This window comes from Ostrinia furnacalis, unplaced genomic scaffold (assembly GCF_004193835.3).
Source record: "Ostrinia furnacalis isolate ACB-3 unplaced genomic scaffold, ASM419383v2 OfSCF1233, whole genome shotgun sequence".
Classification (NCBI taxonomy): Eukaryota; Metazoa; Arthropoda; class Insecta; order Lepidoptera; family Crambidae; genus Ostrinia; species Ostrinia furnacalis.
In genome coordinates, this window is record NW_021131472.1 from 24,126 (window position 1) to 48,768 (window position 24,643).

Here is a 24,643-nt window from a genome sequence, read left to right on the forward strand (position 1 = left end):
TTCTTTGACAATTTTGACAAATGGAATGGGAACAGATGACAGGAAGGAAATATCAGGGTTGCTAGTGTACAATTATATTCTAATAATTTCCGGTTCTGAATAGAGTCATATTGGCCTATCGTGCTTGTAAACTTCTATTGGAGATGGCATACACATTACTTTTACGGTCTAACAGTTAGACTCTAACTAAAGAATAATATTTGAGAAGAATGAGCATAACTGTAACATGAGTAATCTATGACAAGGAATACATTAACCCCCTTACTAATAAAACGTTACACAGTTGTTGAACACTGTCTTAAAATGACATTTCCATACTAAACGTCACTTTAAAACACTGTTCAACGAGCGTGTAAGTTTTATTAGTAAGGGGGTTAATGTTAAGGTAGACTTAACCCGACTTGACTCGACATCCAATGAACTGACCTGCGGCCTAGTGCCCACCCTCCCGCCTGGACATGTAACAAAAAGTCACAATTAACGTTCAATTAAATATCGCGTTTTTTTATGATGGTTCACGCACTGGACTTTCCCGGTTAGATTAAGGTCAGCATATTTTATACAAAGGTTTTTCAATTGAAATGTGTACACATCCGGCATCCCGTATCATAGGCATCCGGTAATCAGAAGAACGGATGTCAATCAACTGAGATACTGTTTGAATGGTTAGAGCGCTTTTTACAAATTTTTCATGAAAATATGTAGATGAAAGAACGTTCCATTCACTTGTGGATTCTGTTTTTTGAAATCAAGTAGACCAATGATGTATAATAAAATTTAGAATGTTATAAAAATTGAATATAAAGCCTGTGATAGAGCCAACTTTCATAACTATTTTTTTTTTATTTGTGTTGAGCGGCTATTCTAGTTCAATAAAGTCCTAGTATCACTGCGACCGTTATCGATCTATTGTGATCGCCGCTGTTTTCCTTACAGTTCGCCTCCGAGTCCTGCATCCATTAGGAAGTGCAGTATCTTTTGGGGGGCGATATGTTNCATAACTATTACTTATTTACCTACTATTTTTTGTTGAATTGCATTAGATTGTGACTAATGATATCACCTGCCCCTACTAGGCCATACACATCGCGATAACAGGTGAAGCCAGATATTCGCGAATCGTTGCTTTCAACTAAATGATGTCCAATGCTGGACAAATGCCTACCTGGATAGAAGGATATCCAACGACCGGTCCTGCGCCGCCCTTATCACATTCGAGGCTTTTCTGTAAAGACTACGGCCTACGCTACGCTCTGCTTTGACGCCTGAATTTGGGATGTGTGTGGCCTACGGGATAGAGGAAGATAACAAAAACAACTAGGCGGTTTTCTTCATTCTTTAATGCATTTTCTCTAATTTTCTTGACAGCGATGAGCACTTTTGGTGAAATTAGATACCAGAAATCAGTAAAATATTCAATANACAATTAAAATAATGTACAACACAAAATTAACTTTCAGTTTTGGAGTTTTTCAAAAATACTAAGGAATTATAAACAAATACGATTAAACTCAGCAATATTGCCAAAATAGCCCTGAGGAACGAGCAAAGGGTTTAAAATACTTCTTCTTCTTCTTTTATTTTGGCCACAACTTGGTTTTGAGAACCACATAACACGAACTAAAAAATACGAGGACATCCCAACGCATTGACAATTTTGTTGACAGTTTTTTGACACATTTGGAACAGATGACCATGAAGCTAAAGATAAAAATGGAGGGCAAACTTGGAGCAAAAACTTGAGTCAAATACCTACTTATCAATCTCGCTCTCTGTGGCCCTACCTCTCTTTTTAGTGTGAACTGTAGTATTGCTATCTCCTGATTTAAATCTCCTAGTAAATTCTTCGAAATAGCCAATTCACTAACCAAATCATAAGTTAAACAAATAAATAATTAAATATTTGAACTACGATTACCTAGTTGAATTAAAAGTCACAAAATTGTCGGCCGTTTAGGTTTAATGTGTTGGCGAATCAGGGAATTACAATCCCAATTCCTGGGGAATCGGTACCATGTGGCAACATCGGCCCAATCCGGCCCATCATGGCGGTTGTTTACTATTTTGTTTATTATGCAGTTAATTTCGTTTGAGATTGTTTACAGGAAATAATCATTGTTTTATCACTAGAAATGATGCAAAATTTTGTAGTGCGTGGTTGCGGTAGTACGTGGTGTCCTGGAAGTGACATAAGATTCCACGCGTAAGTGTTTATTTCGTGATTTACGACATTGGATCATTGTAAATATTTTTCACATTTTTTACAGTAATTTCTTCTTAACGTTTTACCAGTATTTACACTTATCATTTTTAATGATACCTATGTCAAGAAATAAAGATTTTACATTGAGTTTCATTGAATTTGAGCAAATTTATATTTTTTGTTTATTTAGAAAGAGAGTCTGCCCACAGAGAGCGAGATAGTGATACATAGTTTGTGCTTCAAGTAGGTATTCGGAGTGTGGCCTCCATTTTTATCTGTAGCTTCATGCAGATGACAGGAAATATCAGTGTTGCTAGTATGCATTTCTAAAATTTTCCGGCTTTGTGCAGCATAGAGTTATTAACCAACTCTATGTTGTGCAGCCTACTGCCCCCCCTCCCGCATGGACATCTATTATAACCACGATGTAACAAAAAGTCACAATTAACGTTCAATTAAATATCGCGTTTTTTTATGATGGTTCACGCACTGGACTTTCCCGGTTAGATTAAGGTCAGCATATAGGTACAAAGGTTTTTAAATCGAAATGTGTAGTACAGTGGGTCTAGACAAAGTGCAAATTATAAGATCGCAAACCAGTCGAAAAGTGGTCGAAAAGCCCCTTTTTTGTATGGAGTTTTGACGGATTCGATTTTCGATTCGATCAAAAAGTGCGTTTTGTCTAGGGGGGCAGATCCGGTATCCCGTATCATCTATAGGCATCCGGTAATCAGAAGAACGGATGTCAATCAACTGAGATACTGTTTAAAATGGTTAGAGCGCTTTTTACATAATTTTCATGAAAATAGATGAAAGAACGTTCGATTCACTTGTGGATTCTGTTTTTTGAAATCAAGTAGACCAATGATGTATAATTTAGAATGTTATAAAAATTGAATATAGAGCCTGTGATAGAGCCAACTTTCATAACAATTACTTAATTACCTACCTACCTACTATAATTTAAAATGTACGTTTTTACAAGTTTTAGATCAATCAAATATTGTTGAATAGCATTAGATTGTGACTAATGATTATCACCAGCCCCTATTAGGCCATACACATTGCGATAACAGGTGAAGCCAGATATTCGCGAATCGTTGGTTTCAACTAAATGACATCCAATGCTGGACAAATGCCTACCTCAAGGATATCCAACGACCGGTTCTGCGCACAGTGGTCCCGAATTAATAAAACATGGACATTGATGCTAGAAGCACGAAAATTTTTTTGATGGTTACTGCTATGATAACTAATAAGGCAAAAAAATATTACAATCCTACGACGTCTACTTCGTAGTAAAAAAAAATATATACATATTTTTTGTATGGAAGAAATTACGTTTCTGTCATTTTTTCGAAATTCTTAAACGATGTCAAGATGCCGCTCACACATGTTATAAAACAAGTGATTCTGAGTATTTCATGCGAAGATACTTTGTCACTTATCTCTGCGTACTTTTGAGTTATCGAGGGTTGAAAAATCGATTTTTTTATATTAAATATTTCCACGAAAAATTGCCAGAATTACAATATGGTGTATAAGGGACACCTTTGATGACACATAACAACGACTCGCACTCGCGCGCGCTCGTATGCATCAGCTTTTAATAAAATAAAATAAAAATTTAAGGGAAATACTTATACAACGTTGTATGTATAGGTCCGCTGGCCGTCAATAAGTAGCTTATACGAGAGGTTGCCCAATTTACAATATGTCCATCATTGATAACTCACACAAATATCATCTCTCTATGAAGGATAACAAGTTTTTTTTATTTCCAGAAACTTGATAGTATGGAAGCTCATAAATACTCTCTGAAGCGAGAATGAATCTCAAATTGCGATATTGCCATTTTGACAAATTTCATGATGTAACTAGCGCTAACGTTTATCTTCAGGTAGACACAGTTTTAAGTTAAAAGATTGTCTACTATTTCACACTGTTCTTCGTTTTGGAACAGTTCTTTGATTATATGTAGTCGCTAATTTCGTTTTGTTAGACTCTTTCAGTTTAGCACATAAAGCGTAAACTAATTCCTCCTCAGAATGATCTAAAAGTGTTAGAGAGCGCCTCTTCTTCTGCAGAAGAAGAATTTTGCATAAATATTCAAAAGGTTTTTTATTTATACTAGAAGTCGATGATTGTACATCTACTTCCGCAGTCTCATCAACTGGAGCATCTTCCTCGGTGCTAACGTTGTCAAAAAAAAATTCGTGCTTCTAGCATCAATGTCCATGTTTTATTAAATCGGGACCACTGTGCTGCGCCGCCCTCAGCCCCTCATCGCATTCGAGGCTTTTCTGTAAAGACTACGGCCTTCGCTACGCTCTGCTTTGACGACTGAATTTGCGATGTGTGTGGCCTACGGGATGGAGGAAGATAACAAAAACAACTAGGCGGTTTTCTTCATTCTTTAATGCATTTTCTCTAATTTTCTTGACAGCGATGAGCACTTTTGGTGAAATTAGATACCAGAAATCAGTAAATTATTCAATAAATAACAGTCCAGATTTCAAAAAAACATTTGGTTTCATAAAGGTTTCTCTTACATCCAGTAGATCAACTTCACAATAAAAATAGATCTCTTCTATAAAATTTATATAATTTACAAAAGCAGTAATGTTAGGTAGATAGATAAAACAACAGTAAATAAATGCTTCTGGGGATTAAACGCAATAATATCTCTTTTGTAGATAAATTGACAGATAGTCACTCTGCTAAGACCAATTGTATATAAATATCTTACCAGTACAAAGTAACTATTGGTGTTAGTCGCCAAACTGAGACCTAGGCTGCGTTCATCTACAAGTAAGCTACTGCGTATTGGTTCGTCGTTCATTAACTATATTTTGGCTAAAAAGTCAACATTTGCAAAACCTTCTTTACAAATTGTCATGACACTATAAGAAATAGTCAACGATGATCGTGCCAAAAGATGCGCCGGCGGCGGCCGGCTCGGGACGGTGGTCTCTCGCTAGGATATGTTACTCATATTATCTAATTTATTCTAACTTAAAATTATTTAAAACTTCGTAAGCGGTTGCGTAAGCTGTCGAGTAGTCGGAGTTGTAAACTAAGGTGGTTATCGTAGAAGAAGACAAGTAAATGATAGACCAAAGTTCGTGTGTAAGAAGCATGTAGTCATGCGCACTACTATCTCTACGAGTCGCCGAGCCGGCGGCCGGGGCGCGCCGCAGCTGACCGCTGCTCTATCACAACGTAATTCGTCCGAATTTGTTAACGCTCCGGCCTACTTATTCCTACGAAATGATCGCTATCGACAATAAATTATTTTCACCTACAATTAAAACAAGGTATGAAGTGTGCATCGAGAACCGAGAAGGAGTCCCGCGGCGGAATAATTGACTGGACCGCTCCGGGCGGCCGCTTACAAGTTACACTTCGCACAGTCCTCGACAGTGCTGTCGCTCGATAGCCCACTATCGATAGTTGAGCAATGTGAGGCAACGATTGGTCAATCGATGCCGAAGGCAATGGCGCTACGCTACGCGGACCCATCACGGTCTGCCTTAGCATAGCCAATTTACGCGACCATCTACCGATGGTGTGCTATCGACGAATCGACAACGCTACTCGACATTACAATATTTACAAAGAAACTCTCAAAAGATTCGAAGCGCTACTGATCCTCTACTTAGGAAACCGAGAGAATTGTTTGCGCTAATTATGTCCGTTATCGGTAGATATGACTACTTATAATTAAAATGAAGAAAGCAACCGTGTGCTATGAGTCGCGTGAGGCTCGTCAGTTGTGCGTCGCAGTGCAGGCCGCGTCAAGCGTCGCGGCGTGGGCGACTCTTACCTTATTTTTAGTCAACAAATATAAACTTTTTTGTATTTCCCGCGTAACTTTCATAAAAGTTGAATAAACAATTTGTATTAGCGTTGATTTTTGTTATCTAAAAAAATTGTTATTAACAATTATGTCTACTTAAGCCTGCAAACATTGTATCTTTTCTTTATTTCAATTATTTACCTGTAATATGTTAACAATCACTTTTTGCATAGAATAATCATAGACTTAAGTAGGTAGTTCAACTTTAATTTCGATCTTGGCAGTTCGTTTGTAAGTATTCGAAAAAGGACATTATGCCGATTATAAACAAGGTTAAAAGTGTGTGTTACAGAAGCTTCTAAAATATAGTCCTTTCGAGTGATGTTAATTTTCTAAAACATTATCTAAATAATCGAACTGCCAAGATCGAACTAACTAATGGCATTCTTCGCGATTGTGGGTAGGGCCAAGATGTTAGCAAAGACAGATTCACCACCTACCCGCGCCACGCAGCGACGTTTCACGCCCGTCACTTCCCACGATCCAACTCCTAATCGTTATTATGTACTTAAACAACTTCAAATATAATATCTCCGATTCGTGTTTATCAGGAACGTTTATACACCCGACATTATACATCCGCGATCGGATCCGCATCAACAATAGAGGTCTATTTCATACGCCAACAAAGCATAAAATAGTGATATCTTTACATTTCAGTCTAGTCTATATAATTATTTTCTCTTTTAATGGCAAGGTATCTCTATAAAGATTCAATAGTATCATTCTCAATATATAACAGGTATATCTATACAATCGCAATACGTCGTATTCGATCCCTCACAGCGTCAATGATATAAAATTTAACCTAAATTATAACACAGGAGAATTAAGTATAAGATCACAAAATGAGATTCAGCGGGCGGCGCTGTGCGTGCGCGCCCGGCCTGCAGCGCGTGCCGAGCCCGACTCGACCATCGAGTCACTCGACTACTAGAATCGACTCATTCTCATCGACCGCGGCAATTCGTTACTATATCACCAGTTGCTATGCTACTTAACAAACGAAATTTCAAAAGTTGTGATGCCAGTACTCGAGTATCGATGTTAGGATGCGAATCGTCGAGTCAGGATTCGATTCCTCAACCGACTCGGCACGTCACTACCGGCGAAGTCGCAGCTAATACTCTACGCTACAACTAGCGAGGCGGCGCCGCGGGCGCAGGGCTCGCACTAAGCCTAGTATTGCTATCGGTCGGCCGCGGCGTAGGCCGGGCCTGGTCCGCGGGTCGGCCTAGGCCGGGCCTGGGACAGTGCTGTGGCCGGGCCTAGCACAGGGTGCGGCGTCAGGGCGCGATGCCGGCGTCGGACTTGTGGAAGGCGGCGCCGCTGGCGGACAGCGCCGGCGCCTGCGCGGAGCTGAAGTCGTGCTCGGATTTCGGTCGGGGCAGCGCTGCTGCGGCCACTCCTGCGAACGAAGAATTGGTTAGCAATGTTATGTTAATTTAAAACAATAAAACCAAGCTAATATCTCTACCATCTATTTTAACATTTTAAATCTTTTTGTTCAGAATAATTAAATTATCTGATGACAGGACAATTAATGCGGTCCGTAAAGGTAGATTTATCTAAAATTCGTAGAAAAGTGTTATAGCATTATGTAACAAAATTCGGTTGCAGGTCTAGCTTAAGTATCGTGCGATAGAACCTCTTTCATAAGAATCCGACTTTGGATCGACGCACACAACATAAATCACAACATCCAATAAAATCATAAAGTTTCATACAATAATTACCTAATCCCGGCAAGGCAACGCCCGCCATGCGGCACGAGGCGGCTTGCAGCGGCTGCAGCGCCAGGCCCAGCGAGCGTTCGCTGAGCCGCGCCACGCTGTCGTCGCTCAGGCTCACATGCTCCGCCTCCGCAGCCAAAGCGTTCACCACAGCATTGATCGTATTCCCCTCCGATGTAGTATCATCTTCTCTATGCGCCACCAGGTTAGGATTCTTCCCGATCTTGTTCAACCGCTCCGCCGCCACGCTCTCCATAGTCCGCCGCATCAGCGGATACTGGTCCAATACAGCGTTGAAGTGGTCCACGGACAATGAAAACAGGTTGCAGTAAGTTTCAGCGCGCACGGACGCCACGCGGCGCGCGTTGGTCAAGAGACAAATCTCGCCGAAGTACGACCCGTCCGATAAACTGGTCGCGACCTCGCCGTTCGCCATCACTATGTCTACGATGCCTTCCTGGATGAAGTACATCTTGTTGCCTATGGTGCCTTCTTTTATTATGATATCGCCTGGAATCAAATGAAAAAGATATTGAGAATAATCTGGCACAGCATCGATTAAATGGTACCTAGATGATAGTTATAAATAGTAGTAGTTTATAAAGTGGTGTAGGACCAGAAGACCAGAAGAGTTGCCAAAAGATTCTTAATTTATATTTGTGGAAAATTTAATGCAATACTGGTGTCTTTTCTGCCTCAGAGTCCAGGCGCGAACGCCTTCTCTAAATATTACAACAACATACACTCTGTCTTCATATTTAGTAGGTAGGCAGACATATTTCTTATGATGAAAATTTACTGACCGGGTTGGAAGACTTCGTAGCGTAGTTTGGTGACGACATCGGACACGAAGTTCGAGTCGGCATTAGCGAAGAAGGGCACGGACGCGACCAACGACCGGCAGTTGTAGTTGATCACGTCCTCGCGGAGCTTCTCGCTCAGCTCGCCCAGGATCAGCTCCTCGTCGAAGAACTTGCCCTGGTACCGGTGCTCGAAATACTCGGTGATCCGTTGCCGCATCTCCCTGGGAAGCTTGCGGTACGCCATGTACTCCTCTACTTGTTTCACCTGGAATTTGGGAAGGTAATTCTTTAGGATTGTCTTTAACTTTGATTGCACTCCGAAAATGCGTAGTGATGAGCTTGATTTATTCGATAAAATATCAGTATTGTTGAGACCGAGACCAAAGTAAATAACATCATAGCTTTTTATTACTTATAGTAGTATTAAACCAGAAAACCAATATTTCAGATCATATTCGGGCTCATCACTAATCCAAGCCACTACACCGACTCACAACCCTACCTAGTGAAAGCAAACTGCAATCGTGCATTTGTTAGAAACAGAAATTGCAACCTAAGATGGTAATACGAGTATGAATTCTTATTTCCAGCTGATGATATTGTTAGTGCGGCCCATGAGGAGAAAACTGTTATGAACACCCGTTAAATTTAAGTGAACGTATGAGTTTCAGTGCGGAATGGAGGAACAATATAGTTTGTTCTCGTAACAACGACGACACACGACAAACATTTGCTCTGTACTCACGTCTAATCTCTGAAACAGGCAATGTAGAGTTTAGTAGAGGTTTAAAAATGGTGATTTTGGTCGGCAGCGTTAATGAAGGGTAACTTTTGTAAGTAAGTCTATCGTGTTCATTTAGATCTTGCAAGTCATTTTGAAGATTAAGATGATTTTAGCACAAAAAATGGGTTTTTCGACTACTGTCGCTCCAAAAAAATATTATGCCATTGAAAAACAAAACTCATTATTACGAACCAGGTGTTCATAACGGTTATCGTTTCCAGTTTATCTGAAGACAGAATCATAATTAATGGTGATGGTCCCTTTTTAATTAGGTATTGGTACCTACAATTTTAGCACAATACATTTTTATTCGAACAATAAATAAACTTTCTTTTAAACGGTTGTGAAAGCCGATTGCAAACTTAGGCTGAGTTGCACCAACTTACTTTAACCGTAACAAATTTCTGACGTTTGTTAAACGTTAAAGTAAGATGATGCAAGCAACTCAGCTTTACGCATCTTAATGTTTGCTAGTGTCACACTTTAGTTATTGAAACATGTCCTTCTTACGTTTACATTTTGTAATTATTACCATCCAGCCAGTGTGAGGAGTGTAGGCCAAATTCTCCATCTGTTTCTGGTAAATTAGAGAAATTTGTATTCCTGCAGTGGAGACTAAATGACAGCTGACGGTGATGATCAACATCATTTTTCATCCATCAATATTAATCAAATATCAATACTGAAAATGTAAGAAGTTTGTCTCAACAACCAGAGTGGCACCTGTCCCCCTAGACAAGTTGCACTTTTTTATCGAATCGAAAATCAAATCCCTCATAACTCCATACGAAAAAAAGGCCTTTCGATAATTTTTCGACTGGTTTTCTAATGTGCACTTTGTCTAGACCCACCCAGTGAATACCCAGTAAATAGCATCTTCATACCTTCTCACGGTACTGCCTGCGCGAGGAGTCGAGTGACTGGATGAGGTTGGTCGCGTGACCGAGGAACAGCGCGTAGCAGGTGGCCCCGGAGATCATGGACAGCATCGTCAGCCACATGTCGGTGAGCGACTGCGGCGGGAACCGGCCGTAGCCGATGCATAGCATATGCGACATCGCTTTGAATAGCGCCCACGAGTACTGCTCCAGCCAGAATGCTTCCTGGAATGGGAATGTATGGTGATTAATTAGTGTTTAAAGTCATGAATTGAAACTAAAATAAATAGTCTTTTAAAAAAATATTTGATGATTTTGTTGCGTGATGTAGAGTCAATTCAGATGATCTCAGGATAATTACTACGGCGTAGTTACAGTTAGGTCAGTATTTTCAATAAGTACAGTTTAGATTATTTTTTCTGGAAAGGTTGTTTCGGTGTAGAGCTTGAGCTCTAACTTACCTGAAGTTCATTTATCGCGACCCATGAGTTGGCTGGGAATCCTTGCAACATAGGAACGAGGAACTGAAGGCAACCGGACCAGTGGCCGATTAACAGCATCATGCAGATTAGGTTGAATATCCGCATGAACACCGATGCCATGTTGAGGAACTGCGAACAGAATGTCAATAGTCAAGGTCGGGCCACAGTGAAGTTTCGCCTCTAAAGGAAGCCGTGCGGACTGCGCGCGACAAGGACGCTCGAGTTTAAGCATCGCGATGATTCTCTACCGATGAATTCGTAAAGTAGTGAAAAATAAAGTATGAACGCGTGAAACGAGTCACGAGCGAGCATGCGTGGTAGGTGACCGGCGGAGTCGCGCGGCCGCGGCCGCCGCGCGGTCGCGCGACTCGCCGGCTCTTGCGCTCCGCCCGCGCGGCCGCCGGCGGGACGAGGGTCGGAAACAGAAACGCCAAAGAAAGAAAGCGAAGCGAGCGCAGCGGACTATGGGACGCCGGGCGGCGCCGCCGGCAGCATGCTAAGCGGGCGAACGAGCACATGCGCGCCGGCTCGTGCCGACCCTGGTTACCTTGAAGATCAGATTGCTTTTGGTGTCACTTTTCTTTTTGGCAACGTCGGAGCTGAGGCGCCCCCTCCGTTCCGTGCGCTTTTTTTGAAGATTCTGCAAGATCTAGAAAACAAGCGAGAAACACGAGATAGTAGGAAGAGAGCCAGGCGCGCCCTTTGCGCGGGCGGGATCGGAGCGGGCTTGGTCATCGCGGAGAGTGCGGGGCGGGGCGGGGCGCGTGCGGGCACACACAGGATGCACTAACACCGAGACGGGTCGTGGGCTAGGCCCCTACGCTACGGGTGCGCTGGGCGCGGCGGGGCATGCGGCACCTGGGAGGCGAGGTCGCGCGAGCCTCCGCCGTCCGCGTCGCCCGGCTCGTCGCGCGGCTGCGGGGCGGGGCTCATCTGCACACAACGTCACTGCGATGTCGTCACCACCACCCTCCCCGTACTCCACTTCTCACTGAATCTCCGCTTTGTTCCCGTCGTCCGAAAAGCTACTCTACGGTCTTCCGAAACTAACGAACGCGGGTTATTTTCGCTTTTGAAGTATACCTAGTTTCGAGTACTATGATGGTATTGTAAGGTCGTTAGTGCAAGTTCTGTTGAGGTGCTCGCTTCTAATGTATTGTATTTAATAAGAGTTTGTGGTCCCGACGTTTTTCTAGTTTAATGATTGGGGGATTGCGTTTTCAACAGTTTGACATCAGCGCATCAACTCTAGAGGCTTCGAAAAAGCTGCAAATCAACATTGAACGGTTTGGCAAATCATATGTCATGTTGGCAGTGGGGGACGGTTCGGGTCGGCGTTCGCGGCGTTCGCGGCGCGGGCGCATAGAGAAGAGAGAGAAGTCAGACGTCACGGTGAGAGCGTGCTCAGGCAGAAAGAAGCTTGCAGAGAAGCAGTAGAGAAGTGCAGAGCGGGACGTGGGGCTCACATACAGTGGGGGCGGGATCAATGGTATAATACAGGATTACAACACAACTCCATTTAAGTAATCATCAGGGATCACTACACGCTAGAACAATTTCAAAGTAATTATATCACATCTTTGTCATAATCATAATCAACACTAATCATAAAACTACATTTTAAATCTTCAAGGTCTCCATTACGTCTTCATTTATCGATAGTTTAATCCAATATTATTAAAAATTAGTAGTAGCATATTTAGTCATGTCGTGTTAGTAAATGTGAGCGTAATGTATATTAGGGCAGTGTTAGTGGTTAAGTAAGTAGTTAGTAGCAACCCAGTGTGGGTTAGAAGAGGTGATGGCTTACATATACTTCCTCCCATTGGGACACATATCGGACGAGCCTGGAGAGTCGCAGCAGTCGCACTAGCGACAGCAGCTTGGCTAGCCGCAGTATCCGTAGCGCTCGTCCCGCGTGGAGAATTTGAAAGCTTTCGCTAAAATCCTGCAATCACAAACGCACACAGTGAATAACACATAACGCGCCTCCGGCTACTCTAAGCAGAAGATTAGAGCACCGAGTCAAAACGGCAATGTTCTTTTTACAGTTGAAGTGAAGACATGCATACTTGCTGATTCGAAAGATTTATAAGTATCAGCCAAAGAAAAGTGCTGAAGCATAATCGAACATGTTATAATTATGTTTTGACAATTTACATCATCGGAAAAGTTATCCAGTGGGACTCTGTCTATCAGATTAGTGAAAGCTTTTGTAACTGTAGATATGGCTAGTAACAGCCTGTGGCTGTCTATTATCAAGCTTCTTGTTAATTGTTGTCTAAAGTATGTAATCTTTATTTTGAATTGCTTGTTAGTGTAAATCTGGTAAAAATAAAATTAAATGTAAGTAATAAAAACAATTTGGTCGTGTTGTACAAGGTTAAAAGAATAAACCCCGGGTACGTGTTATTAACAAGTAGGTATTAAGTTGCATTTACAGAGAGGTAGATATGTCCAAAACAATAAATCGACAGATTAATAGAAAAGCATTTAATAGATCATGCTTACAATTGTACAAAAAGAAAGAGATTTAAGACTTGAAGACGACGTGCAAGAACCAATCAAAGGAGCAAGTACAAGGTATAAATAGGTACATAGGAATCATTAAATAGAAATTAATTGGCAGCAACAAGTGCGGTTAGAAAAAATTCAAGAGCTGTTGGTGCACAAAATCGAAAAGTGCTCATCAAAAGTTAAGAATATTAGGAAGAAGGTGGATACCCCATACGATCGTAAATAGGTAAACGGGTACTTTTAACTGAGATATTTTAGTGGTGTCCAACCCCGAGGAAAATCATATGGGTTACCAATCGTTAACGTGCAAAAAGTTTAGAGTCGTGATGTAAATTATAAAAAATGAAATAGAAAATCTTCAGATGAAGAATGGATCTAGTGTGCAACAATCAAACCTTTACATGTTCACTTTTAAACCCCTAAAATACGACATAAACCGAACACGATGACGTAGGTTCTCGTGGCAGTTGGGTAAAAAATTCACAATGAGAAACCAAAATATACGAAAACAACAATGAAAAAAATTGCCTATTAAAATAACACCCAAGCTGAAACAGAATCAATAACATAAAAGACAGGTTTAAACTAGTAATAAGAACAACACGGCCAAATTGCAACGTACGTTTACCTGATTGAAGATCAAAAATATATAATCTAGTGGTATACTAGAGATGAGGTCAAGGAAGAACCATGTCCTCAAATAGTGTTTCGCTATTAACTTGGGATCTAATATCACTTGTTCTGCATTATCTTGCTGCATTATTCCTGAAATGAGAGAAAAAGACAAATTAGAATCTATTTCTATCATAAAAACTATAAAAGTAAGTAGGTAGGTAGTAACTTGTGAATTAAAAAAAGAAAATTATTTACAAAAATGATCATAATAATGAGCGATTCATAAAACTAAATGAATTTTCGGTTCCCGGACATCAAAGACAAGAAAAAGCAACAAATACACATACCTGTTCTAAAATTAACAACGATATCTATAAGGAATATGGTGTCAGAGAGACAGTTGAAGGCAATCCAGCGCGTGCTGAGGTCGTCATTGAAGAAGGAGATGGCAACTGGCAGGATGATGAGGTTCGCCACCAGGAGCAGCAGCATGCATAAGTCCCAGTAGAATCTGTAACAATTGAGAAAATATGGTTACAAGAGATGTACCTACAGAAAGACAAGGAAATTAAAGTTGAACCACCACTATTTAAATTGGTAGCCTTTTATTCTTAAACTAAATCATATTCCTCTTGAATATGAGACATTCGTCATCGAAAAAGGCACAGACATCTTCTGATTTGTACCTTTTTAAGGGGTTGTAAGGAAATCACCTCGAAATCCATAGCGAGTTGGGTTTTGTAGGCACAAAGGCATTTCAATTCAATGTACTTCGAGTAGTATTTGAATTGAATACAGTTCATTTGGCCAAAGTAGAGGAATAGATTGGGCTTTTAACTAAAGGTTAACGCAAAATATATCAAATCTTAAAGCAGTTTCAAGTTCGAATGTTACATAAAATAGCTCTTTAGGCTCCGTAATTTCCATAGGTTAGGTAGGTACTTGCATGAAACTCGTATAAACTATGTATGTTGTCGAAACTGACACGGTTCTCCAACGAACTTGAGTTATTTGTCATAAAATATGTAAAGTTCCCTCAAAGTTTCGATGTACTTGTCGTCGACGACCCAACTTCGCCGTTCATAAGAACCTATTACTCATAGTTATGTGAAGATTTATTTTTTCAGCAGTAAGAAGAAAAGACATTTCAGTTTGCAAACTTCACTGCGCTCGGTGGAAGATTAAAAACACAATTCGACTACAATTGCATATTTTGTCACTTCAGCTTCAGGATTTTAGATTATTCAACGCCTAGTTATTACGAAAGTTTTAGATGTATTGTAGATAAAGTAGACTTAGAATGTAAGATGTATGATTTTCCCGAAGTTCTAAAGAGAAGGAAAGTCTCTCAATCAGTTAGTAATTAGGATTGTCAACCCATTTAAGCCAAATCTACAACATAATTTAATTTACCAGTCATCCTGACACTATAACGATCATGAATTAGTTACCCCACTATGCTATCACTTTAAGCAGTAACGGGGCTATTCCGATCTCTGACAGTAAATAGTCAGCAAGCATAAATTCAGCACAAAGCAAGCGCATTGCGGGCCATCGTCTGTAGCCTTTGCAATGCTAGTTAATGGCCTGTTAATTCGATTGGACAGGTGAGTAATGGATCCCCACTGCCAGTGGGAGGACAGATGGGAACAACTGACGTGGAATCGCCACAAGAATACAAGACCTCGTCCGGTAGTTAGAGTGAGTTGACGCATTCAAGGAAGTGGGATTCTTGAACCTCGGTGAACTCGTGATCTGATAAATTGAGTAATAGTTGCTGCATTTCTTAAAACTTTGTGGCTTGGTCACAATGTATCCGGGAATGTCTAGATGTGTTTTGTGGAAGAGCACTAACCAAGCTTACCCAGAAGATTACGAATCTAAGCCAGTGCCCAGTATTACTTTGATATCTTTTCTTAGAAAACTGAGGACTTAGACTTTATTCGACTATGTATGAAGGACGGCACATTTTAAAATAAAGACAAAGTAGGTACCTAGCGATTCTGTAGATGCAACAAAAATGTACCTTGGCTTATCAGATGAAAAATTGTTCAAAACTTATATTTATCTACCATAAACTCTAGATTAAAATCATTTTATGTATCTGTACTTAAATCGTAAATCTATGGCGCATCGTTGTTCAAACGCGTGCATGTCACAATTACCTAATAGAGTGGCGATTTCATTCGCAATTGCTCGTGAAATGATCCAAATGATCTCATGCCGTTTAATCTCGCGCATGATGCAGGGATGCCAACTTCCAATAAATTTTGAAAGACCATATTTTACTGCACTCCAAATAACGTGAAAAGTGCTATCAATAAAGTAAAATACTCTAAAAAATTGCGAAAGAATGCACAAAAACTTTTTTTTAAAACCAATATCTTTTTCTTAATAGACACACTGAGGTCAATTAGGTGGCCTACTGTTGCGTTGAAAAATAATTCTATCCATGTGTTTATTAGGAAGTATGACTATAATATTTCTGTTGTTGAAGGTGTGATTTCATTTACCTATGTATAAATATAATATTATGATGAAATTAGACGATAATAGAAGATGGTGAGACATCGTAAGGCGAGCAACATCTGCCCACAACAAATCACACTTCTGACGACCACGACCACTCTGTCACGACTAAGATGAATTATTGCATTACGACCATATCTAACGTAGAAATATCAATTAATACAAAGCTGTTTAAGCAAATGATACACAGCTGAACTAAATAGTTTTCTAAAAAAAGGGGTTAATATAAACTTGGCAACCCTTGCAGCGTGTCCCCTGCGTGGCCGCATTACTTTGTAGACGAACATCATGCTTATATTGAGCTGGTGTGAATAATTGAACGCCACAATGTGCGATGACGGTATATCCTTATTTGACGGCACTATTAAGGCTGGATGGGGGATGAGCGTTTTTTATATGACTGATTCGTTTAGATTTGTAAAATCATAGCGATTATGAGTGATTCATAGACTTGTTAACTGTAATCAGAGCAACATTCGTCACCAACTTTGTTTCAAGATCGCATTCTAATTCTAAAGTAGTATCATAGTAGTATGTAGGCCTTTTCTGTTAAACACGTCCCAAAAATAGCTTACCCTACCACCTTAATAACTCTAAAATATAGATAGTAGTATCGATCAGATTCAGAAGAATTTGTAAAACCATACGTAATGTTTTCTGCAAAAAAAGTAACAAGCACAAAAGACAGAAGTTTATACGAGTAGGTGCATAAAGTTTTATATTTATCCAGGTGCAATAGGATCAGGGAAAAGAAAATGGACTCGTATTACCAACCACCACGTAGAAAATAAACTCCATTTCACACCAGCGGGGTGTAAAAGTTTAAAATTGTTTTATAAAGTCAAGCAGCCAGACTTGGAAATAAAACCGTATAATGTTGGATGCAGACCCTCATATTTTAACTGTAACGGCTGACGTATAATTTGTATCAAATAAAACAGCTTCTAGAACTATCCATTGCAGAATCAGTTTATCAAAAGCTTCATAGGATATTCATAAAAGTTTATAAAAGCCAAGAGTGATTTATTCAAGCTAAAGAAACAAAGTTCAGTTAGATTTACGAGATCATGTTCATTATTTATATCGGGGTAATCAGTCAATCAGTTATCAAGGTTATGAAATTCAAGTATTTAAGTAGGTCAGCATTTGTTACGGGTGTATGACACGCATTTTCACAAATTGATAAAGTTTCAGTGGAGCATGAGTGCTATAGCATAAAGAGGTAATTTGGTAAAGCACTTTTATTTAATTTTATGACAGACATGTTTATTTTGATATGGCTCATTTTTGAGCTTTATGTGTTCTCCGAAGCATGTAATCTGATGTTTTGGTTTTAAGCATGCAATTTCGTAGATATGCTGAAAATCACTTATGAGTGCTATTTCCACTTTACATTGGGAATTAAAACTACAGAAAGCCTAGTAGAGGCTAGAGAGGCGCCTTTGAGCTACCATAGTCTGCCATTATACTTGTGACTTCAGCAGTTAAAGGCTATACTACCTATATGTATAAGAAGTTATCACCATGATAAAAGTGAAACCTTTAGTCCCAAGTTTTCCCATTACAATAACCTTTCTTGTCCACCGTTCTACCTACTCAAGCAGTCCACTTGCCCCTTTTCCTCAGGAACCGCAGTAATTTTACAATGGCATTTACGCGTAGCCTCATAACAGGAGGTTCATTCCGCCTCAGCCGCAATGTGGCCCGACGTAAAGAGCTAAATTACTGTAATTTCCCACAATAAGCCAGAAAAATCTCCACAATAAGTCCACTGTCGGAGGGAGCGATGGCAGTGAGTTATGCCACGTTCTTGAGGCGGATGCCCAGAGTTTTGGGTATTCGATGATTTGTTGAAGAATCGTGTAAGTAGTAGAAACTATAATTCATAGTTTCTATACTTTTTATGGAAACAGGCGAATGGAAATGGGACGATCATCGCTACGTAGACATTCTAAAGGANCTGCTGAAGGCAGTTTTGCAGGGGATTTCTGCTTTATTCTAAAGGACATAGTAAGTAATTGTTATTCGAAATACTTTTGGTTATAAAAAGTGATTTTTAGTTTAATGCTGGTTTATACTCAAGTTTATGAGGATTACAACCATCATACACGGATTAATTCGGTTTCACGGAACTTATTAAATTCTCAAATCTTTGATAGGTACTTTCACAGTATTAAAGACTAATCGGTCAGGAATATGTTCAATAAAGTCTGCCTGTGTATCAGGTGTTGGGGCGAATGTAGGTTTTTAGGGTGATAGGTACCTATCATTTACTTTGCCTGATAAATCTCACCTCGTTTTTCCTGTTGTCTGTTTTTAAAAAGACCATTTAGAAAAATACCTTCTACATGAGGATAATGCTAATAAAATAGGTACAGCTTCATATTAGAAGTAATTCTATTTTCAGTTTCATCGACGGTAGTACTTTTACAAGGATTTAACCTAAAATCATCTGAGCCCCGATTACGGTAATTTTTAACGTCTACAATCCAGACACGCTTCTCGATTCTGCGATACGATTGGTCGTTCAACAGCGTACGTCAGCTGTTTTGACCAATCGTATCGCAGAATCGATGAAGCGTGTCTGGATTGTAGACGTTAAAAGTTACCGTAATCGGGGCTCTGGTCTTATTTGGTTTAAGGTTACAACTTTCATTCCCAAACTGGTATCAATGTTTGTTTACGTGGCCAAGTCGATTCCATTCCGAAAACCAATACTGGCGAAGTGTTTACCTCTCCAGAATCTTATAAGGCGACCAAATATACTCCGAATATCCATGGCCAATACACAAACCTACGAGTATTTCACTATTTGGTATTTTAAGCTACTTTTTGGAAAAGCTTTTAAATGAAATCTTTGTTTATTAATACATTTTTTCATTCATTAAACGCTGTGAAATTTGATATTACTTTTAGTTCAGTTCTTTGAACGTTTTGTTATCAAAATTGACGATAACGATATAACTGTATCATCTACATAACGCAATATTTGCAATGCTCATAAAATGATGAGCTTTAAAAAAGTCACGTCAAGAAAAAAAGTTTTTGATATTAGAGAACTTGGAATATTTTTTAGTAAAAAAATGTATAGGATCTAAAAGTGTTCTAGTTACCTTAAAATGATTATCTTAAAAAATGGAATTAACTGTAACAGCTCAAAAACAATACAAACAGCAATTTTTACCCTTTCCCGTAATATAGACTCAGACCCCAACATGTGGCCTCCATTCCTGTAGAAATGAAATTTAAATAATCCACTCGGGAGTCGTCGGGGAAACACTTGGATCGCGGAGGTGTAGCATTTGTACAAATTACGCATATAAAAGCTGAGGTTGCGGCTGTAAAAATTCTATTAATATCATATGAGAGACTGAACCGACTCTTCGATGGACCACAGTTATGATTGCTCTGTGCTTTTACAATTTTGTGCGTCCGTCTCGAATTTAGTTATTCTGTATGTTGAATAAATAATGTAGTTTTGGCTACAGTTTTAGTTGAATGAAACATAGGCCAGTTTTCCCCGTTTCCTAGTTTTCTGATTAAACATAGGCACGATAAAACAGCCTTTTTTCAAAAGAAATATATTTGTCGTGTGACATACTCGTATCTTAATAAATAGCTAAGATATCAGGTATCTGTAAAGTAGCATAAAGCCTAATAGGCTTTATGCTATATATATATATTTATACCTGAGAGAATATAGAGTTGTTTCAGCTCACATATTAGAAAGAGAAGTTGGGCTACAAAAATTTTAGGTGTGTAATTTTACATACTGAAATTCAGATTATGTAATCATCTTTGAAAGCATTTGCATATTGATGTCAAAACTGCAAGAAAAACAGAAAAGGCAGGGCACTAGATATCCGAATTGTTAGATTTGCTACGTGGCTTATTGCCAACACGAATGAGTTGTTTGGCGCATCCACTGTGGTATGGACTTACAAATTGTGCAACCTAAAATGCTGTTAAGGCTTGCATAACTGCTTGTTCAATTCCAAAAGATAGAAAATACGTAATAATAAGAACCTACCTACATAGGTTTATTGATTTCAATCTAATGTTTACAGGAAAAGTTTGTGTTAATTTTCCATAATTAATAAAACTTTTGGATTAACTTGAGTCTATGTACCAAGACTAGCTAGGTGTCATTGTATTGCTTTAGATCATAACTTTTATTCTTATCCTATCTTATAATACCTATCCCTTCTATATCTTTTTTGTAGTTCCATAATTCTTTAGGTGTGTGTACCTCAGGTATGTGTAATAGCCATAAAACGCAACTCTATAAAACCGTGAATGTTTGCTTTCACTACAAAGCTCAGCATTGTCTACGATGGAATGTCTATGGTCCGAACACAATGGCAGCAGTAAACTGCGGTGGCCGATTCATCATAGACATTAAATTGGAGCCATCTACTGTGATGTTACCTTGATGAGAAAGTTGAACATTTTGGCCAATACATTTTCAGCTGAATTGCTACCCTAGATATCATTGTCTTTCTAAAGACAAAATTCTATGTGTGATGATTGCTCGTTATTATTAGAAATGTTACGTATGATTTGATCTGGTATTAAAGGTTTTTGCCATGTCACATATTGTCATGATTTATTATTTTTCAATGTTTCTACTGTTTTTACTGTTGGACGTAAGCTCTAATAGACGCCATAGAGCACGATTTTCCGTCTTTTCATCCAGCCGTTGCCTTTTGTTTATACGAATATAATATTTCGTTCCTGCAAAAATACTAATAACTACATAAAGCTTGCTTGAATCTAGCAGATAGAAATTAATAAAGCGTTTAAGTATCTACGAGTATCTCGACGCGAATTATTATGACTACTCATTAACAATTATTCTAAGATCATACTAAGATATTTCAGCAAGAAAATCAGGTAGGTATGTATGTCCCTATTGATACTCTACTATCCAATCAAAATGCTACTCGGATTAAATCAAATCACAAAAAACAAAATACAATCATTAATGGAATGCGTAACACGGTCGAGTCGATTAAACTTTTATTCTCCTACGCAGCAGTCCGCCATAAATAGTTATTGCAGGACTCCCGTGTGGAACAAATGGAAAGCAATTTAAATCCTATAGTGATAATGATGAAACTTTTCCGCTCTACAGAGAATACCTGTGGCACGCTTGTACGAGTAGGTGGTAACTTTAAAGTAACATATTCAGCATGCCAATGACTAAAACAAAAAATTACTGTTAGGTACAGTAGGATCCATCTCCGCATAAATTGTCAAAATAGCTTTATAAGTGCACCGAAGTAACAAATGGCTATGGTTTTTAAAGATTATACAGGCATTAACATGTTTGCATTTCTTGAAAATTTGTTCATCACACTGTTAAAATAAACTTCAGCTCTACATTTTTAAAGCTCTACTTCGAAAAGTTATTTAATTTACATCATTTTGTTCTTGTTCCAGCTTTTCAGGTGATTTTAAATAATTAGTCATTAAGCCATCACTGTCAACAACTCAATTAATATGACAATCACTGAATGGATTTCGTTATGTAAAAATTTACGCCGTGCCACCAAACTGCAAAGCGGTGTTATTTTTAATACATTTAGGTAGAAATTGCTCTGTCACACGCGAATGTCGGGACAAATTGGTTTAATTAACCTTAATTTTATGCAGTTAGTATTGTGCATTCAAATGCGATAGCACAGAGCGTAATGGAAAAGATTGAATTTTCAATTTTCATTGGAAATGTGCCGTCAGTTTTCTCGCAATAGTATCGAGGCATTTACCTGCTACGTGTTCTGGATTGAAAAGCGGAATTGTTATGTGGGATTCCATATTTTCTTTTCATAAAATCCTCGGCTATTTTACTTTCCAACAGGTTGAGTTAAATAAACTTTAAAAAGACACATTAAATTCTTCAATACCTTGTTTCCATTCCATCTCATTGACAAAGTGAGTTTAATTTGCGAAATTCTAAAGACTCATTTTCTTTCCAAGCGGTCCTAACGAGTAGATATTTAATTAACTTTGTTAAAGAGACAATTTACGTCTCCTCCATTTGATGAAGGTATAGCAGAAAATATAATTTAGATTATTTTATAATCTGGTTCTAACACAAATGAATGTCTCATTAATTTGTATGATTATATTTAGTTTTTAGGAGAAGTTAATTAATATGTTTAGTGTCAGAAAAATCAGTTCCCACCTCATACGCCTAGGCATGCTAAAAATCGAAGGCTATACAGGGTGTTAGGTAAATGGGTATATAGGCCGACACTGGCCCATGTTAACATATGCATATAATTAAATGGTATGGTGAAGTCAGAAATTTGATACTATCTTCATTTAAATTTTTTAAATGTTCATAAAATTTATAAAAATCAGATTTGTATGAAAATTAAAATAATTGAAATGATGATATCAATTTTCTGACTTCACCATACCATTTATATGCATACGTTAACATGGGCTAGTGTCGGCTCATATACCCATTTACCTAACACCCTGTATAGGTACAAGCGATGTGCTACGCTTGAAAATTACCTATTTTATAGGCTCATCCACCATAATAAGGTCGTTTCGGGTCTGATGGCGCTCGTTAAAGTAGTTTTTAATGTATTAATAACATGCATTGAAACAAAGGAGAAGTCAATATGATAATAGTGTCAGAAAAATCAGTTCCATCTAGGCATGCTAAAAATCGAAGGCTACACAGGTACAGGCGATGTGCTACGCTTGAAAATTACCTATTTTATAGGCTCATCCACCATAAGGTCGTTTCGGGCCTGATGGCGCTCGTTAAAGTAGTTTTTAATGTATTAATAACATGTATTGAAACAAAGGAGAAGACAATGTGACAATAGTGTCAGAAAAATCAGTTCCATCTAGGCATGCTAAAAATCGAAGGCTACACAGGTACAGGCGATGTGCTACGCTTGAAAATTACCTATTTTATAGGCTCATCCACCATAATAAGGTCGTTCCGGGCCTGATGGCGCTCGTTAAAGCCGCGGAATTTTTAACTCGGATATCCGCATCCAGTGAGCCATTTAAGATGCCGTTAAACAGAACGCTCCATCGCGGAATGAGAGACATCAACAGACTGATGGCTGGGGGCAATATGCTTTAGAAGCTGGACTATTAATCACTGAACTTAGTAGGTATATTCCTATTCCTGAATTCATGAAAACTTTGGGCCTTCAAAGTACAAGGGAATAGGCATCTTCTGAATAAGCTCGTTTTAACTTAGATCGCATTGGCATTGTCGGGCGAGGTTATTTTCATGAGCCAAGCCAGTTTAATTGATTTAAAATATTTTTTAAAGAAATTACGTAGAGTAGGTATGTGCTTAATTCTATTTTATTTTAAAGAGGCAATCGTTGGATAGTGCAGGCCACGTGAAAGCAAAGCACGTGTGTAAGTAGTTTAAAAACACAAACATGGTGTCCGTAGTTATGGGGTGATTCCATACTTTTGCTCGCGAGTGTAGCACCTACATATAGGTTCTAAAGAAAATAACATTATTGCCTTTTTATGAAGCATTTTTCAATGTTTCAGCGTGCAATTTTAAATTAGAAGTGTAATAATTTTGTTTAACTTGATATGGCAGAGGATAAATAAAATAGATTTGATTCACAACTTCCTATAGGTACTGATTGAATCGAACTGATGGCCACCATAGCATTGGCGTATTCCGAAGCACCTACATACCACATATAATATGAGCTGGTCGTAACAAGCGGATCCAGCTGTAATCTCTTAGCGGCTATTGATGATTGGATTTTTTTACGATTCATTGCCGTTTATAACTCGCGGAAACGTTAGCAGATGCTTTATTTGATGTTTATTGTTTAGGAGTGCATAGATTCATAAATTATGAACAATTATTTATCTGTGGTGTATATTGTGACTTAGAAGACAATAGAACATTATTGTATTAATTGTATATTCCTTTAGACATACATATAATACCTACAACCAATAATTAAAATTATTGCTTTTAATCTCAGTGTGTGTGTACTCGCAAATAGATGTACTACAATTTAGGGCAAAGATTAAATTTATTCAGCAACACTAAAACCTTCCCAAGCTGGGAAAGCCCGCATCACGTGTGTAGCAATAGTGATGCACAGCTGCAATCTAAACGCGTAGTCAGCGAACAAATGGACGCAAATGGACGTCACGTTAACATCAGTTACAACCTAATGCCGATAAAGTTATCGGCCGCGATTATCCACATATCCGGGTCATATTAGGCC

At 38.8% G+C, this 24,643-nt stretch overlaps 1 protein-coding gene across 12 annotated transcripts in view; it reads right to left on the reverse strand.

Annotated features, from left to right (window-relative positions):
• Positions 1-4,637: 4,637 nt before the first annotated feature.
• Ih (hyperpolarization activated cyclic nucleotide gated potassium channel Ih) overlaps positions 4,638-24,643 on the reverse strand; it is a 99,011-nt gene continuing 79,005 nt past the window's right edge. For 4 of the 12 annotated variants that reach the window (XM_028303365.1, XM_028303361.1, XM_028303355.1 and 1 more), the window contains 10 exons: positions 14,222-14,385; positions 13,882-14,024; positions 12,553-12,690; positions 11,290-11,391; positions 10,722-10,871; positions 10,267-10,485; positions 9,344-9,352; positions 8,599-8,863; positions 7,799-8,305; positions 4,638-7,470 (listed from right to left, as the gene is read on the reverse strand). In XM_028303365.1, coding sequence (XP_028159166.1) covers positions 7,349-7,470; positions 7,799-8,305; positions 8,599-8,863; positions 9,344-9,352; positions 10,267-10,485; positions 10,722-10,871; positions 11,290-11,391; positions 12,553-12,690; positions 13,882-14,024; positions 14,222-14,385 — 1,819 coding nt within the window. In that variant the 3' untranslated portion in view covers positions 4,638-7,348. Of the gene's footprint in view, positions 7,471-7,789; positions 8,306-8,598; positions 8,864-9,343; positions 9,353-10,266; positions 10,486-10,721; positions 10,872-11,289; positions 11,392-12,552; positions 12,691-13,881; positions 14,025-14,221; positions 14,386-24,643 lie in introns of all 12 variants that reach the window. The other 8 variants (XM_028303357.1, XM_028303366.1, XM_028303363.1 and 5 more) reach the window with 8 other exon arrangements.